Here is an 18,053-nt window from a genome sequence, read left to right as displayed (position 1 = left end):
TGTCCGACCTTTTCTTTTTTATTTAACCACAGTCCGAGGTTGTGAGGCTGCAGCATTTACGGCGTCTGCCACCGTTTGCCGCTCACGTGCCTTTTTGGCATTAGTAATGCCCACACTGTGCCCTCCAAACAGCACTTTTCTCCTCTTTTCCACCTCGCCAACGATAAATTCTACTTCACATTGAGTGAAGTTACGTTTTTTTCATTTCCTCTCCGTGTTTGCCATGGTTTCGCAATCAATGAATATTCATTTGTGGGCGTTTCACGGACTATTTATGGGCAACTATGGGCGTGTCATGAAGCCACAAAAGCTGCGCTGCATTTAGAATTGGTTGTAATTTATTAAGGGAAAGATGCGTAGGATGTCCGTGCGCACGGTTTTATAAGTCCGAATATTTCTTTGCGTACGCACGTCCTAGTTTTCATCCGTATGCCACTTCTGACGCAAATCCTACGCAAAGTTTTAGAAATGAGGCCCCTGGACTTCTAGTATTTCTTTATTCAAATTGTTGGGAATGAGCAGCAGAGCAACAAATGCAGTTTGAAAAAGATCCTATTAAGTAGAAAGTCTGCTGGTCAGGCCAGGATCTGCTCCATTCTGATCAAAACGCTTGCAGACAAACGGATCCTCTTTAAACTCTACAGCTGGATGCTCCAATACTGCTCACCATTTTTGCTACAGTGCTAATGATAAGTTGGGGGTGTGAGGGGCTGTAAGGGGAAGTGGGTGCAGAGTTGCCCCGTGCCAATGGTCCCGCCCACAACTCGGAGACAAATTTCTATCGAGATCCTGCCCCTCTGCAGGGTTTTTGGTGAAAGCTGCATAGCCATATTACTTTAATGAGCTTTGAAACTTTACTTGTGTAAATCTGGACAGTAGTACTGCTTGTCATTTTGCCATCGGACATTATTTTGTGTATGTTTACATTCCTTCGCATAGATTAGTTTACATTTCATTTAAAATGTTATGAAACAGGTGATTAAACATCTTCCGTTTATCATCCCTATATTCCTAAACACTAAGACAAATGAATGAGAGCCATGGCTCGATTCATTTTCTCAACTTTTAGAGAACATTTACAATCTACTAGTGTTAGCAGGCTAGCATGAGTCACCTAGCGTAAATGGACAATATGCTAAATTTTAACTAGCTCTTGCACTTTGTCTTGTCTTCCATATGTAATGTAAACACAGCCATCTTGTGCTTAAGTGTTTTAAACTATGATTTATGTAAGGGATAATGGCCGACGAGGTCGCCGTGGAAGCCTGAACGAAGTAGAGGATGGTTGGATGGTTGCGGGTCAATAACCCACTTATTCCATGGTCACTTACAAAAAAATAAATATTTAACCAGTTTTAGGACTTTATTCTTGTTATTTTTGCGGTTTAGATCGTGTTTTCACAAAAAACTGACTTTGTTTTACGTGGCCGGCTGAGCCAACCTGGACTGTAGCGGCAACAGAAAGCGATATCTATGCTGATGATCACGATGTGTTAAAAAGCATCAGTTCAGAGAGAAAGTTTACCTCTTAGTTCTTAGTCCAGATGATGAAGATAACCTTTTTTTAAATAAGCCAGCGCAGTGAGACAGAACATATCAACTATGTGACCGGAACTACTTCTTTAGGCGTGTGGATATCACCGTAGATTACCACTTTTCAATTCACACCCAGCAGCCAATCAGAATCGAGTATTCAGTGTATGATGATTACATGTTCATGTCACAATTAAATATTTAATACACAATATGACCGTCTCTCCAAAAACCATGTTTTTTCTCACATTTCCAGATTGATTTAGGACTGAGATTATATTACAAGAAATGACTCATTGTTGCGTTCTGTCTACACAATGCAAAATTAGAATAATAGTTTAAAGCGGGTTGAAGTTTCTGGATATTTTGTTTTGAATAGTGGCCGTATTCTGCTGAAGAATTTGTGTTTGAAACATGTTTTTGTTCCATATGAACCAGATTATGTGGTGAAAGCTCTAAGCCACTTCAGGAGCCAGTCTGGTTTTTTCTGTCCTGTTGAACAAAGCCTTCCCTGAAAAAGACATCGCCTGGAGGGGAGATGCAGCTCTAAAACACTTGTGTACCAGTCAGTACTCACAGTTCCTTCCTGAACATCTAAGCTCATAATGCGTACACATATGTACCCCCTTACCATTTTGGAGGCGGGCTTTTTTCCTGTACTCTGAAAACACACTTGAAGGTCTCCCCACTCTTTAGGCTGGAGGACACGACGTTCATGATAACTAGCACACTAAGACACGTCTGGAACATGCCCCCCCTTTGAAACACACAAGACCCAGTAAAGAAAATTGTTTAAAAAAAACATTTATGGACTTTAGATAAGACATTATTATGTTTTATACCACGGTCCGGGTGAATACTCGATTCTGATTGGCTGCTGGGTGTACATTAAAAAGTGATAAACCACAGGATAACCGCACGGTGAAAAAAAGAAGTTCCGGTCACATAGCTTAAATGTTCTGTATCACTGCGCCGGCTTCTTTAAAACAACCTTTAACTCCATCGTCTGGACAAAAACAAGCGGAAAAGGCTGCCGGTCCGAAGAAAAAGAAGTTGTCCAGGGGCTTCGACGAACAGCGGTGCGTCCGCAGAAGGCGTAAATGCTGCTCCGTAGTCCTGAGAAGCTGTGTAAAATCATCAGAAGTTCACAACCATCACAAAGCCTCCTCCTCTGCCGCCATCACAAAGCTCCACTGCTCCTAGCATGTGTCTGTTAGCAGCCGGACACACGGAGAAAGCAGTGACGTCATCGCCCCCCCTCTCCTCTGGAAATGCTCATTCGACTTGAATAATGCGACAATGTTCGCTGGGTGGATGTTAAAATGCAAATGCAATCCCCTCTTTGCATTTTCATTTTAATTATGACACAGAATAAGCTGTTTTTAAATTTAAAGGAAAAAGCATTTTGAAGTATTGATTTTTCATTTTAATTTTGAGTGATTTGATGCAGCTTCATTTAGAAAATGAAAAAGCATTTCTGGTTTTGACTTTTTATTTTTAATTATGCTCCAGAATCGCTCCAGAATCTATCTATCTATCCATCCATCCATCCAATGTTACCAGTATGATAATCTTAAGCAATGTCTTATTCTGATTGATGCTTCTTCTTCTTCTTCTTCTTTTTGATGCTGATGGCAATGCTAGCGATTCTAGCCACATGCAGCTCAGTGAGGATTACAGAAAGAGAAGGGGAAGTTAGATGTGTGTACTGGCTGCTCAGCACGTGGGGTCGGGTCAACGGTGAGAGTGGCGATGGTGCCTAGACCCAGGCCACAATGGCAGCGGGCGGCGAGGGCGGGTAGCGCTATTTTTCTATTATACAAAAAAAAGTGTCCAAAATGAAAGAAAAACCAAAAAAGCATAAATGAAGTATTAAAGAGTTTTGTTTTTTTATTTAAAACATTGTGACCTTAGTTGTGAATTATGTTGAAAAATAAAGGGTGTGTTGGCCTTTAAGTTATCAAAAAGATTGACTCAGACATTCTTGAAAAAGCACAGAAACAAGTTTTACATGTTTTTATATTTTTACCTTGAGTTTTGGAAGCCGTACTGGGAAAACATGCGGTCATGGCAGCTGTGATGCTTTGCTGGCAGAGATGTGCAGCAGGCAGCTGGTGGTGGGCTCCTCATCGTCAGTGCTGGAAGCACTTTCATCTGCTGTCACTCACACAGTGATGCCTCTGTGGGCCTGCAGCAGCTTCCACTGTCCTTCTCTATTGGCTTTCTCTTCTGTTTGGACATTCATGAAGGCTCCTTTCTGCCAGTTCATGTCTTCTGTAACCTCTTTCTGCCACAACTAGGCGTCTTTTGAAAATGTGTACAAAGCAGAGCAGACTCCACTCCACACCGTCAGCCAGAGGCTTGTCTTCTCTCCACCGTTTCTCCAAACATTTCCTCCTCATCTAAAGCATAAACCATAGAGACAAATTCTGGAGTAGGTCATTATAAAAGTAGAAAGTGTTTATCTGAGTTCAAGCAAACAGAGCAATGCTTGATGACCGTTTGCTTGCCGGGGTGGGACCGTTTGCTCAGAGCTCATGTTTTGCCCAGAACAGTGAGCGCTCTGTGCTGCCGATGGAAATATGCTTTTTAGACACAAACACGCGTCAGCTGCTCTGTAGCAGCACTCATCCTTTGATTTTGGTAGTTTTGGCTTCCAAGTATGTGCCATAGTGCCTTCTAATGTCAAACATTCATGTTCACAGTTACTAGAATAGAGGGAAATTGGACCTTTGTACATTTGATGTTGTAGCATGTTAATGTATGCATTGGATGACCGTAGACTGACCTTTATTTGTTTTCTGCATCCCGTGCAAAGGTCATCTACTTTGTTTAAGGCCTAGGCCCCTTGATGGGGATAGACCTAGACAGGTGCTTGGAGTTTTTAGTTGTCTGGGGTCGTCTTCCAGGCAGTGCAGGTGTCTCTCCACCTGAAGGGTTGTTGCTGGAAGTGGAATGTGCCATTGTGGTGCGTTTGGAAAGTGTATTGTGAAGTATTTCTAACGTAGGCTGCACTTAAACATACAAACATACGATATGGGGTGATGCTGTTGTAGAGGGTCAGGGCCCTTACCCCACACTCGAGTCACATGGGGTGTGTACGTGATGGGTAAGTTCCCGTAGGATACCCCACACAAACTAAGCTCTGATTGTCTAATTTCTGTCACCTGTCGACTTTACCCTGATGTGCTGAAGAAGTGTCCACTACGATCTGCGAGCCGCAGCACGACGTATAAACATTTTCACTCTAAACTAACTAGCCATAAGGGCAGATGTCACTAAGAGGTGGTGCTTATTGATCAGGGCAGCACAGCAGAATCCGATTGCAGGTTTTTACTGTGGCAATGTTCCCTGAAAGCCTGAGCTATCTATCCACTCGTGTTATATACCTGCTTGTTCCCATGTGGGGTTACTGGACCCCATCCCAGTTACTGATGGGCGGTGGCGGGACACACCTGGACGGTTTCCCGGTCCTTCAGAGGGCCACACAGAGAAAAACAACCAGACACACTCCCACTCCCACTATAGGCTTCATCTTCAATTAATGTATCTGTGGATTTGAATTTGCAGAGGAACTCAGTGTTTCCTCTGCAGGCTATTTAGATAACTGAACATTGGACCCAGGCTAAAGGGAGTGAATGATGTGAGACCTCTAAAAAGTGTGAACCCTTTAACACTAAAGATGTCATCAGATAACATGCTCTCTTTGACATACCGTTTGTGTGATCAACATGAATCAGCTGATTTATTCTGGTTGAATCATTACGTCACTACTGTACAGTGTAGCATGTCAGCACAAGGCTACTATTGTCTGTTTCAGACTCTGTTGACGTTAATTGAATAAATGCTTAGAGCTACATGCTCGACAGAACGCTAACAGTAGAGCTAAGCTCTGTGTTAAGGCTCAGTAAATGTGGAGTAGTACTTTAGAGTGCTTATTCCTGAACAGGAATCATGGAACTAGCATGACTACTTGGTTTCCACGCCAATTTTTCAACATGATGAGATCTTGTTTTAGTCAATACTGCCCCCGAGTGAGCAGCTTTTGGAACTGCATTATTGTTACTGGCACTTTCGTCCATCTCCGTGCCTGTTTGCATCTGAAAGTAAAAGAATCAAACGTGTTTCCCCCCAGCTGGAGCATCGTGAAAGCAACGTTTGTCCCACAGTACATGGTCGGTGAAAGCGTGACGATGCTCAGTTGTGACCTTTACCACATTCTAACATTCTAAACTAAAACTCTGATTAATATAATGATGTTGCCTCTTCCAGGATCCGTCCTCAGTTGGCCAAAGAGAAGATCGAGAGCTGTCACATCTGTACATATGTAATGCCTGGAGAGCCACAAGTGGTTCTGGGAAAGGACAAGGCCTTCACCTTCGACTACGTCTTCGACATGGAGTCTCAGCAGGAAACCATCTACACCCACTGCACGGAGAAGCTCATCGAGGGCTGCTTCGAGGGCTACAACGCCACCATCTTCGCCTATGGACAGGTTGGTCCTCCTAACACCCCCCCCCCTGATTCAGCAACATCTCAGGCATGCGTTGCTCAAGGGCACAAAGCTGCCTTCAGGAATCTGCAGATTCTGGCAGCATTTGATATGAAAAAGGATTTCATTTCATTTCATTAGGCTTGTCTAGACCACCTCTCCTGACAGGTTCCTACCTGCTCTCAACACCACAGCTTATTTTCCCATCAGTCTGATTTATTAGGCAAGGCAAGTCTATTTGTGTAGCACAATTCCTACACAAAACAGGAAAATGCATTACAATCACAAAACATAACAGAGATTCAAAACATACATAATCATTATAAAACTGACTTTAAAAGACAGTACAGAGAAAAGAACATGAACAGAGGTGAGGATGAGGACCCTTCAGGGATACAGACGGCTAATCAGGAAGGTTCTGAGTCTGGATTTGAACCTTAACACAGTAGAGGTCTGTCGCACAGCCTCAGAGAGACTGTTCCAGCTTTTAGCTGCATAAGACTGAAACGCTGTTTAGTCCTGACTCTGGGCCCCCGCAGGAGGCCGGTCCCTGAGGTCCTCAGAGTCCCAGATGGTTCATGTGACGCTAACATGTCAGAGATGTACTTTAAGGCCATGGAGAGACTTGGAAACAAGCAGAGCTGCTTAAAAGTCATTTCTTTGAGCTGCAGGAAGCCAGAGCCGAGACCTGATGTGACGGTACTTCCTGGTTCTGGTCAGGTATGCAGGAATAAGTAGCTCCAGGTCTGACTTTGACTCTATGGTTTTGATTTTGTTTTTTAGATGGTAAAATGCTGCTTTTATGTTACTGTTAAAGTTCAGGTCAGAGTCCATGATGACCCCTAGGTTTCTGACTTGATTTGAAGTTTTTAGAGACAGAGAGTGAAGGGAACTGCTGACACTTTCTCTCTGTTTCTGTGGACCAAAGACGATGACCACACCACAATTCAAGCCCATGTAGTCTGAGACACAACTCCCAATTTCAACAAAATATTTCCTGTTTCTAGATAGGACCTGAACCAACTAAGGCCAGATCCAGAAATGCCATCCCACTCTTGGAGTCTGTGTAAAAGGATCCTATGATTAACAGTATCAAAAGCAGCGCTCAGGTCTAGCATAGTAGTAGGAGAATTAGAAAAGGGAGTTTCTTATCCTGTCCAAATCCAGGAAGAAGGAAGTGGCCTCACCTCATACCAGAACAGAGAAGTAAGCTGCAGGCTGACAGAGACATCCAGCTGATGCTAAGCTAAGCTGTGAGGATCAATGCTTTCAGCAGGGCTATGATGCAAATGCACACGTTCTTATCTGAGCTCAGACAGAAACACAGGTAACCTGACCTACACATTCAAATTCTGCATGCTTTTACTTTGAAAGGGAAACAGATGAACTTGTGCCACATAAGCCGTTTAGACATCTAACTAAAATAATCACAGCTTCCTTATAATAATGCACAAGTCTTTGCATCTCTGACTTAAACAACTGGAGAGACTATCTTTTGTTGTTGTTTACATTTTTTTTAGGTTTTTTAGGTTATAAACTGAATGTTAACGTCTTTATGTCACCATGGCAACGACCGACTCCAAACCCCCCAAAGCATTTCCCCCCTGCCCCATTTCTAAAATGAAGCTGTGCCTCACATCCAGACAGGTTCTGGAAAGACCTTCACCATGGGAACGGGCTTCGACATCAACATCGGAGAGGAGGAGCTGGGCATCATCCCCCGAGCCATCAACCACCTGTTCAGAGGCATCGAGGAGCGCCGGCAGGCTGCCGCCGAGCAAGGCACACCCGTCCCCGAGTTCAAGATCAACGCACAGTTCCTAGAGGTGCAGAAACACCAGCAGACATAGCAGTGCAAGCTAGCAGGATGTAAAGCAAATGGAAGTGAGGTGAAGGAGCTTTAAGCCCGTTAGTGAAAAGCATGCAGACAGCACGAGGCCGTTAAACCGTCATTAGTCTATGTGAGCTCAGCTCCTGGCGCTAGTTTGACCCGCCTGCTAACAGCCGGTGAGGCAGCAGCGGAGACGCCGCCACGTGGAGCAAACATCCTGTCAGATGTGTAGAACAGGTTTTTGTGTGTTTGTCATTGAGTGAATCTCCTCTCCAGCTCTACAACGAAGAGGTTCTGGACCTGTTTGACTCGACTCGGGAGTTGGAGGCCCGGAGGCAGAAATCCGGCATCAAAATCCATGAAGACGCCAACGGGGGCATCTACACCGTGGGAGTCACCACCCGGACCGTCACTTCTGCCGCCGAGGTCACCTTGAACAGCCTTGGGACACAGAAAAACCTTTTCTTTGTTCCAACTCATGAATAATAATAAAGTGGGAGGAGTTATGTTTGGTAAAGGTGCCCCTCCCCCTTAAGGCTTCATACTTTCAGCTTCGTAGAATCCGATGGGGGGCACATCTGTCTGAGTTGGGAACATTTTTAAAACAAACAAAACATGCTTTGATTGAATGACAGAAATGACCACCACCCATTTCTTCAAAGCTAACCGTTGGCCATGCTAAATGCTAAATGCTAAATGGTAATTCCCATTCCTGACTATTTGGCGTTTTAAGCCTTGCAGTGTGAACCCGTGTCCTGATTGGCCCTTGCTTTGAGGACACGCCCACTCATCCACGTCTTCTGTCGTCACAGATGATGCAATGTCTGAAGCTGGGCGCTCTGTCCCGGTCCACTGCCAGCACCCAGATGAACGTCCAGAGCTCGCGCTCCCACGCCATCTTCACCATCCACCTGTGCCAAGTCCGAGTCTGCTCCCCCGATAACCACGTAAACGCTACGGCACAAAACAAAAGTCTCTTCTGCAGAGAATGCCTTCCTCATCTCGTACTTGAAAGAATTTGTCCTTCCTTTTCAGGAGAACGAGACAGATAACCGGCTGGCTAACAATTCAGAGATCAATGAGTTTGAGACTCTGACAGCTAAGTTCCACTTTGTGGACCTGGCTGGCTCTGAAAGACTGAAGAGAACTGGAGCCACAGGAGACCGAGCCAAGGAGGGGATCTCCATCAACTGTGGACTAGTGAGGAGTCTGAGCTGTAGCTCTCATTAGTTATGGAACAAGGGCGCACCCTGTTGACCAGATTTGGAATTTCACCCTGTTTTTGTTTTACTTCTCTTGGAAAAAGTCTTTTTTTTATCCTTTAGGGAGTTTCAGATTTGTATAAAAACCTTTTATATTTCAGATCAGTTCAAAATGTGATCTAGCTCCTCCCCTTTTTTGGTAGCTTGCTCTGGGAAACGTCATCAGCGCTCTGGGCGACAGAGGCAAGCGCTCCACACATGTGCCTTACCGAGACTCCAAACTGACCCGGCTGCTGCAGGACTCTCTGGGGGGTAACAGGTTGGTGGATCACAGTTCAAGTGTTTTGGTGCAGAAGTGTCATCATCCAAACACAACAGCAAAAAAGTACATTCTGTACAACAAAAACACCGTTCTAGCTAATTTAAATAAAAATATTTACAGAAAACACAACACACAAGTGATTTTTGAAGATACCTTAATTTGAAACTCAATAAATTGTATGGAGGGTTTTCTCTGCAGCCAAACAGTGATGATCGCCTGCATCAGCCCGTCAGACCGGGACTTCATGGAGACCCTGAACACCCTAAAGTACGCCAACCGGGCCCGAAACATCAAGAACAAGGTGGTGGTGAACCAGGACAGAGCCAGCCAGCAGATCAGCGTCCTGAGGACAGAAATCGCTCGGCTGCAGATGGAGCTGATGGAGTACAAGGCGGTGAGGGCGGTTCTGGTTCTAGACGGGAATTCCTGATCAGGTTCATGATCCGAACCAGAGTCATTTGATTTTGAGTGTCTGCCGATACAGAGTCCCGGTCCGATACTTTTGTAAAACACTGCAGAACAGACTCAGGTTGTCCCACATGAAGCGTCTTTTATCATTGAACGCTTTAGCAGAGCACTGCTGTGAAGTAACTGGAACAATCAACCATTAACAAGGACATGCATGAACTATTATCTAGTAAATACAGGAGATCATTAGAAAATTACTGACTTTAGCTCCAATATCTTGAACATTTTTAACTAAATCTAATTCATATCTTCATTTCAAACTCTGTTGTATCATGAAAATGATGACTATTCACGACTGAGTTCATTAGAACCATTTATTTATTATTAATTTAAGACGATGGGATTCTATTTTAACCTCTAATGACATCACAGTTTGGGTTTTATTAGGACAATAGTTAACCAGGGTCTCTGTCAGAGAAATAAAGTCACATCAGAGTAGACTTTGGGTCTGAAGGGGTTAAATCATGCAGCTAGCACTCAGCACAGCTAGCTGCTGCTGTGCAGCGTCTCTACAGGGAGAAGTCTGATCTGCATGAGTAGGTTGTTGTTTGCGTTTGGACAATAGAGATACTTATTGATCCGATCTATAACGGCTACCCGCTCAGTCTGCCCAAATATTACGCCACTTCCCCCATGTCACAGGAGCCAAACTGCAGGCCTGGAGGGCCGGTGACCTGCATGCTCTCCTGATTGGCTAAACACACCTGTTCCAGGTAATCAACACCAGATGAGGCAGGATTCCTGGAAAACCAGCAGGAGGCCGGCCCTCCAGGCCTGGAGTTTGGCCCCCGTGCTCTATGTGGTCAACATTGTGACAGTTATGAAATTTGGTTTATATTTTTATACGTTTTGTTTCAAGTTGGCTTCCTGCTTGAACTGCTGCCGTACTCTGCTGCGCTTTACGGCAGTAAAACGTCCCGATCCGTTCATGACATGCAAACCTCTAGTGGAGGATGTATCCAGATGGTCACAGTACTACATGACATGATTGGGAGACAACGTCCCATATCCATCCAGTCATCATCCTGCTGATCCGGCCTGATTTCCCATCATGTCATCAGATTCAGATTCAGAACGGTGACTTTGTCCCCTTGGTTGTCAGGGAAAACGGATGGTGGGGGAAAACGGCGTGGAGGGAATAAACGACCTGGTGCACGAGAACTCGATGCTGCAGACGGAAAACAACAACCTGAGAATGAGAGTGAAGGCCATGCAGGAGACCATCGACGCCCAGAGGGCCAGACTGACGCAGCTCCTCAGTGACCAGGCCAACCAGGCTCTGGCTAAAGCAGGTGGGGGGGACGGACGACCGCCACAACACAACAAAACCATCTCATGCACAGAAACAGCCCAGGATCCATCCCAGAATACTACATCAGTTAGATATCTGTTCACACCTTCACTTTAGTCAAATCTCCCTTTAAAATCAGTTTGAAAAATCCTTTTCTCTGACCCGGTCCACTGGTCCTCATGTGTTCTGCTCCTGGATTCTATGAGCTGCACTGTGTTGGTGAAGGACCTGTATCCAGGACGGGGGGGGGTTCCTCATTGGAACAGAAAAGAACGGTCGACCCAAACGGGACGAAAACTCAAATACAAGACAGCAAAAACCGAAAAAGGTGTAAAGTGTAACATTGGTCCCCAGGCCGCGTACTGGTACCAGTCCATGAGACAGCTGGTACCGGTCCATGAGACGGTTGGAGTCCGTTCCATGAGACAGCTGGTACCGGTCCATGAGACGGTTGGTACTGGTCCATGATACAGCTGGTGCCGGTCCATGAGACGGTTGGTACTGGTCCATAAGACAACTGGTACCGGTCCATGAGACGGTTGGAGTCCGGTCCATGAGACAGCTGGTACCGGTCCATGAGACGGTTGGAGTCCGGTCCATGAGACAGTTGGTACCGGTCCACGAGACAGCTGGTACCGGTCCATGAGACGGTTGGTACTGGTCCATGAGACGGCTGGTGCCGGTCCATGAGACGGTTGGAGTCCGGTCCATGAGACAGTTGGTACCGGTCCATGAGACAGCTGGTACCGGTCCATGAGACGGTTGGAGTCCGTTCCATGAGACAGCTGGTACCGGTCCATGAGACGGTTGGTACTGGTCCATGAGACAGCTGGTGCCGGTCCATGAGACGGTTGGTACTGGTCCATAAGACAACTGGTGCCGGTCCATGAGACGGTTGGAGTCCGGTCCATGAGACAGCTGGTACCGGTCCATGAGACGGTTGGAGTCCGGTCCATGAGACAGCTGGTGCCGGTCCATGAGACGGTTGGAGTCCGGTCCATGAGACAGCTGGTACCGGTCCATGAGACGGTTGGAGTCCGGTCCATGAGACAGTTGGTACCGGTCCACGAGACAGCTGGTACCGGTCCATGAGACGGTTGGTACTGGTCCATGAGACAGCTGGTGCCGGTCCATGAGACGGTTGGTACTGGTCCATAAGACAACTGGTGCCGATCCATGAGACGGTTGGAGTCCAGTCCATGAGACAGTTGGTACCGGTCCACGAGACAGCTGGTACCGGTCCATGAGACGGTTGGTACTGGTCCATGAGACGGCTGGTGCCGGTCCATGAGACGGTTGGAGTCCGGTCCATGAGACAGCTGGTACCGGTCCATGAGACAGCTGGTGCCGGTCCACGAGACAGCTGGTACCGGTCCATGAGACGGTTGGAGTCCGGTCCATGAGACAGCTGGTGCCGGTCCATGAGACGGTTGGAGTCCGGTCCATGAGACAGCTGGTACCGGTCCATGAGACGGTTGGAGTCCGGTCCATGAGACAGTTGGTACCGGTCCACGAGACAGCTGGTACCGGTCCATGAGACGGTTGGTACTGGTCCATGAGACAGCTGGTGCCGGTCCATGAGACGGTTGGTACTGGTCCATAAGACAACTGGTGCCGATCCATGAGACGGTTGGAGTCCAGTCCATGAGACAGTTGGTACCGGTCCACGAGACAGCTGGTACCGGTCCATGAGACGGTTGGTACTGGTCCATGAGACGGCTGGTGCCGGTCCATGAGACGGTTGGAGTCCGGTCCATGAGACAGCTGGTACCGGTCCATGAGACAGCTGGTGCCGGTCCACGAGACAGCTGGAACCGGGCCGTAAAAAAAACAACCTACAATTTTTCCATTTTATTTATAATCAGATTCTGAAGAAAGTTTAATGTTGTAAAACGTCTGGATTTTCTCCACATTCGGTCACGTGTTGAGAATCCATCCAGAACTTTCTCAAAGCGGCGTCTGATCTAAAGCCCATGTCAGCACAAACAAAGGCCTTTGAGCCAGTGAGGAAACTGAGGAGCCTTCAGCTCCAAAATAAGACGTCTGCATCAACAGAACCAGAACCAACGACGGTTCTTCTCCTCACCAGACTCATTCTTCAAGTGGTGAAGTCGTGTTTAGGATCATATATATCTAAAAACAGCTTTGGTAACTGCATTTATCCGACACACCTTAAAGTCAGACGTGGCTGAAGTCGTTTTTAGCTTCACTGTGACGCTCAAGAGGGAATCAAAAGGAGCTTTTACAGGTTTCTAAAGAACATGTCGTCCCCTTTCCACCACAGCACAGGTGGTTTGGCAGAGAGTTTTACGCCGGATCACCTTCCTGACACAACCCCAGATAGGCAGCAGCGTGAAGGTCAAAGACCCAGGTTTCCTGTGTGACAGTCTGCAGTTTCCACGCCTAATCTAGTTTCAAACAATAAACTAAAAATAAAGGGTTTGAAGAGGATGACGATGAACTTTGACCTCAAAACTTAAGGGACACTCCAAGGCCGGTCCGTGAGAATCCTGCCTGGCATTTAACCGATCGGTGGCCTGAGAAAGGTTGGGGACCACTGCAGGGGAGTCGACACAGTAACTGTGGTGAAAAACTCTCCTAAAAATGTCATTGAGGCCAAACACAGGAAAGGCTCCACTCCCCACATTTGAGTTTGGAGAAGCAGGACCAGGCGGTTTGTTTGCAGTGAGCCACTGTTCCATCTCATCCACCAGAACCTGAATCTGTACAGGAACCGCATGATTCCTGGTCCCTTCAGTCAGAATGTAGCAGGAAAGTGCTGCTGTTGCACTGTGGAGGTAGTTTAGTGGTATGGGCCAGCAGCTTTGTCAATGGAGAACAGTAGGAATCCCAAACAAGAGTCTGCGGGGGATTTTTTCCACGAACCGACTCCACAGATGTAGAAACTTATTTCTAATTGAAAAAAACACTAAAGACATTGTAGCTTTACTTGTTAGAATAGTTCTGGATGTGAATGAAACACGCTTTAAGCTGCACAATGACAGAAAGATGCTGCTTCTGTTTCAGGAGAAGGCAGCGAGGAAATCGGAACCATGATTGAGAACTACATCAAAGAGATTGAGGAGCTCAGGTGGGAACCGACCCGTTCTGTGGGAGCCATGACAGAAGATGATGTGCTAAACGCAGACGTCAATGACTTTCAGGGCCAAACTCCTGGAGAGTGAATCCGTGAACGAGAGCCTGAGGAAGAGCCTGTCCCGGGCCTCCACGCGCTCCTCGCTGTTCGCCGGCGCCGGGTCTTTCTCCGCCGCCCTCCTGGCCCCTGAGAAGGAGGCCAACGACATCATCGAGATGGCTAAGAAGAGCCTGGAGAAGCTGAAGAAGATGGAGAGGAAGAAGAAACGGAGGTAACGTTCCTGCTTGGATCCGATTCTCTGCTGCTGTTGGTTCAACTATGACCATGAATTTAGTTCTATGAATCGTCAACCCCGACCCTCAAGATCGAGTCTCATGGACGACAACCTGCTGGTGGAAGACCGGTCATCTCTGTAAGAGCAGGCGGGACTGTGGTGTAAGGTGCTGCATGCGAGTTCAGGTGCTGGAAAGGATGGAAACACATACGTAGGGGCAGATGAGGAGGTAGAAACACGCATCCGCCTGGTTCCTGGGGGACCTTTGACCTAGATTGCAGAGCTCTAGATGTTCTAGAGTGGAGCCAGTGAGTCTGTGATGGTCTCCATCAAGGCCGCGTCAGGATTAGCAGCTGCTTTCCTAAATAGGATTTATAAAAGTTCATGACTGATTCTCTTTTTATTGCCACTCTCTCACTCTGCCCCATGTTGTCCCCAAACTCTGTGCCCTAACCCCCACCGAAGACTGAGGCAACAGGAGGAGGATGAGCTCCGGGAGGCTCAGCCGACCAGGTCTGACCGGCTCCCCAGAGCAGGGGGGGCCTTTGGCTCGCACCAATCCGTCACCTCATTCATTCTAGAGCCTCTGGTTTGATTCTAACTAACAACAAGCTGATGACATCGCCTGAAAGGAAACAAAATCCCTAACAGACTCATTTTCTAGCAGTTTTTCTCTTGATTCTTGTCTGAAAGACGCTGATCAGATCCTTTGAAGCTGAACTTTAAAATAAGGTCTTGAAAGGGTTGAAACATTCTTAAGCCTGACAACAGCGTCCATGTTTATGATGGTCTACCACCTTTAGCACACAACACAATACATTCTTATTCAATATTAGTTATTTCCCAATCTCTGAGGCTCCGCCTTTCTCTCCGTGTAGGTGCCGCCCATTTCATGGCGTCGACCCTGAGTCGACCTCGGCAGCGTGTTTGTGTGTCGCCCATGAAAACAAACAACATCCGAACTTATGCAAGATGCACACTGCGCCTAAAAAAAGAAGGCGTTTAGCCGACCACGGCCAGCTCAGCGAAGAACGTTTGTTAAAAGAGAGGCGGGGCTGGCCGTGCAGCCCCTCCTGGAAGGGGCGGGTTGGGAGGGGCTGGCGCTCCGATTCTTTAGAGGACAACTCAGAAATGTGTGAATGGATGAAAATACCACTTGGGTTTCTTTTCATGAGGAATGAACATTAGAAGTAGACCACCACAATAAATCACAAATTTATCGTTATCGCGATATCCAGCTGTGCTTTACTCGTATCACAGTCTGTGAAAATTGTGATAAATGGTTTCCATTAATGTTCTAAAACAATCTTATGGAAGCTAATAAAAACCCTTTATTGATTTAACCTATCGGTTAAACTCCTGTTATGATAGATGCTCGTCTCCTTTAGAGGATAATTACAGTCATTTAAACTAAACTGTTGCAGTGAAATGGAAATTGGGTTTTTGGTCATTTTAGCAGGTCGTTTATGTATCCTAAGTTAAATCATCATCACAATATTGATCACTAATATCTGAAATGGTGAGTTTTCCTCATATGGTGCAGCATTAATTCTAAGCTCATGGTAACGGCCCTTTAATGCTCCGTGCACACCGCGCATTTGACGCATGTTTGACCACATGGAAGGGGCTTCTTCTTTGGTTTTGATAATGATAATAACGGCTTAGATTTGTTCTTCCAGTGTGTCCATCATTCATTCATACTCAGTGATGGTATCTGCTGATGCACCTCAGCAGACCGACAGAGGCGGGGCTGCCAGTATACGGCCCCTCTGACCATCACAGCACATTCACACACTGGGGGGGGGGGTCTTGCTAAAGGAAAAACAACAGCTGGCTGGGGGGGGTGGGAATCGAACCGCTGACCTGCCCCAACCGCCTGAGCCTCTGGCTGTTCACATGCTGGAAGAGGCTTGGTGTGAGACGCTGAAGCGTGTAAATGTGGGCGGGAAACCATGATGGAGTAACGTCACACATAGAGACGCCAGGCTCCTTCTCTGCCATTGTCGGACTTTTTATGCCACTTCTGAGAATGAAGAGGGACGCCATCCTGACGTCACTCCCACATCTAAGCCCTTGATTGGTCAAGATTGCATTCAATCGCCCAAAAAGTTCGTAAAAGCTTGAGTAGCTACGCGTTAACGCGAGAGTCTGGAAGGCTGAACACACTTGAGGCGTGTTTGCACGCGTTACCATGAACATACATGAAGCTGCATCGCCAGTGGCGGTGTGAACACGTGCAGCCGTGCCGTCATCAGTTTGATCAGCGTCTCTGCAGCGTCCGTCTGTCTTTACAGCCAGCTGAACCATGATTAACCTGCTTCTCCCTCTAACGTCATGTGATGACATGTCTAACCACGGGGACGTCTCTCTAAAGCGCCAATGTGACACGTTGATCTCCTTCCTCCTGCCAGCGCCGTCAAAGAGGGCGTCCCGGACAACGATCAGGAACGAATCAGTGAGGAGGCGGAGGCGGTGAGTGTCACGCTGCAGCACCTGAAGGACACTTTTAGGTTTCTGCTTCTCCAAAATGTTGGTTTCATTAGGAGGGGAGCGAACACGAAGACGGCGATGAGGATGGAGAAGAGGAAGACTCCGACGTGGCGGGAGAAGAGAGTTCTGATGACTCGGATTCTGAAGAACTGGACGAGAAAGGTTCATCCAGCGTCGGTCATTGTGTTCTGCTGTGAGCTTCTTACTGACGTGAGCCATGTGTGGATGTGCAGAGAGCGTCCAGGCGGACCTGGCCAACATCACCTGTGAGATCGCCATCAAGCAGAAGCTGATAGACGAGCTGGAGAACAGCCAGAGGCGCCTGCAGACCCTCAAGCAGCAGTACGAGCAGAAGCTGATGATGCTGCAGAACAAGATCAAAGACACACAGCTGGAGCGCGACAAAGTGCTGCACAACATGGGTACCGGCCGCCAGCGGCTCGCCGCTTTCATCACGGTCAAAGACTCTAGAAAAGCTGGTTTCTCCGTCTCCAGGGTCGGTGGAGTCGGGTTCAGAGGAGAAAGCCAAAAGGATCAAGGCGGAATACGAGAGAAAGCTGAGCTCCATGAACAAGGAGCTGCAGAAGCTGCAGTCGGCGCAGAAGGAGCACGCCCGGCTGCTGAAGAACCAGACGCAGTACGAGAAGCAGCTGAGGAAGCTGCAGATGGACGTCACTGAGATGAAGAAGACCAAGGTGAGACCTGCAGGTCTGGATGGCAGTGACTGGTCCATGTCAGTCTGAGTCAGCATTTCTGTGTTGGAAGGCCACGCCCCCACCACTGGACAATCTGTTGAATGATGGCCAGTAAGCACCGCCTACTTTTATTGGGGCGCAGGATTGGTCGGCCTATAAGGTGAATAACTACAGAAGATTAGCAGGAACATGTTCAAAAGGTCGCAGAGCAAGAACGGTAACTGTGACAAACAATGACCAGAGCCGTCGTCACATTAAACAATCCTGACTTTAAGGGATCTGTTTGAATGGCAGTTATGTTTAAGCTAGTAATTGCTGTAAAAAGCCTCAATCTAAGACATTTTCATTTAAACTCATT

General features: G+C 47.1%; 1 protein-coding gene across 1 annotated transcript in view; it reads left to right on the top strand.

Annotated features, from left to right (window-relative positions):
• Window positions 1-18,053, top strand: part of LOC101157410 (kinesin-like protein KIF21A) — a 62,704-nt gene that overhangs the window by 25,963 nt on the left and 18,688 nt on the right. The window contains exons 2-16 of the mRNA XM_020714266.2: window positions 5,806-6,028; window positions 7,669-7,851; window positions 8,133-8,282; window positions 8,669-8,803; window positions 8,892-9,056; window positions 9,262-9,377; window positions 9,579-9,774; window positions 10,951-11,140; window positions 14,167-14,230; window positions 14,304-14,507; window positions 14,976-15,023; window positions 16,922-16,982; window positions 17,054-17,162; window positions 17,234-17,422; window positions 17,496-17,695. Of these exons, the coding sequence (XP_020569925.1) occupies window positions 5,806-6,028; window positions 7,669-7,851; window positions 8,133-8,282; window positions 8,669-8,803; window positions 8,892-9,056; window positions 9,262-9,377; window positions 9,579-9,774; window positions 10,951-11,140; window positions 14,167-14,230; window positions 14,304-14,507; window positions 14,976-15,023; window positions 16,922-16,982; window positions 17,054-17,162; window positions 17,234-17,422; window positions 17,496-17,695 (2,233 nt within the window). The remainder of the gene's footprint in view (window positions 1-5,805; window positions 6,029-7,668; window positions 7,852-8,132; window positions 8,283-8,668; window positions 8,804-8,891; window positions 9,057-9,261; window positions 9,378-9,578; window positions 9,775-10,950; window positions 11,141-14,166; window positions 14,231-14,303; window positions 14,508-14,975; window positions 15,024-16,921; window positions 16,983-17,053; window positions 17,163-17,233; window positions 17,423-17,495; window positions 17,696-18,053) is intronic.

This window comes from Oryzias latipes, chromosome 23 (genome assembly GCF_002234675.1).
Source record: "Oryzias latipes chromosome 23, ASM223467v1".
NCBI classification, from domain to species: Eukaryota; Metazoa; Chordata; class Actinopteri; order Beloniformes; family Adrianichthyidae; genus Oryzias; species Oryzias latipes.
Note: the sequence above shows the minus strand (reverse complement) of the source record. Positions and strands in the feature narration are given on the sequence as shown.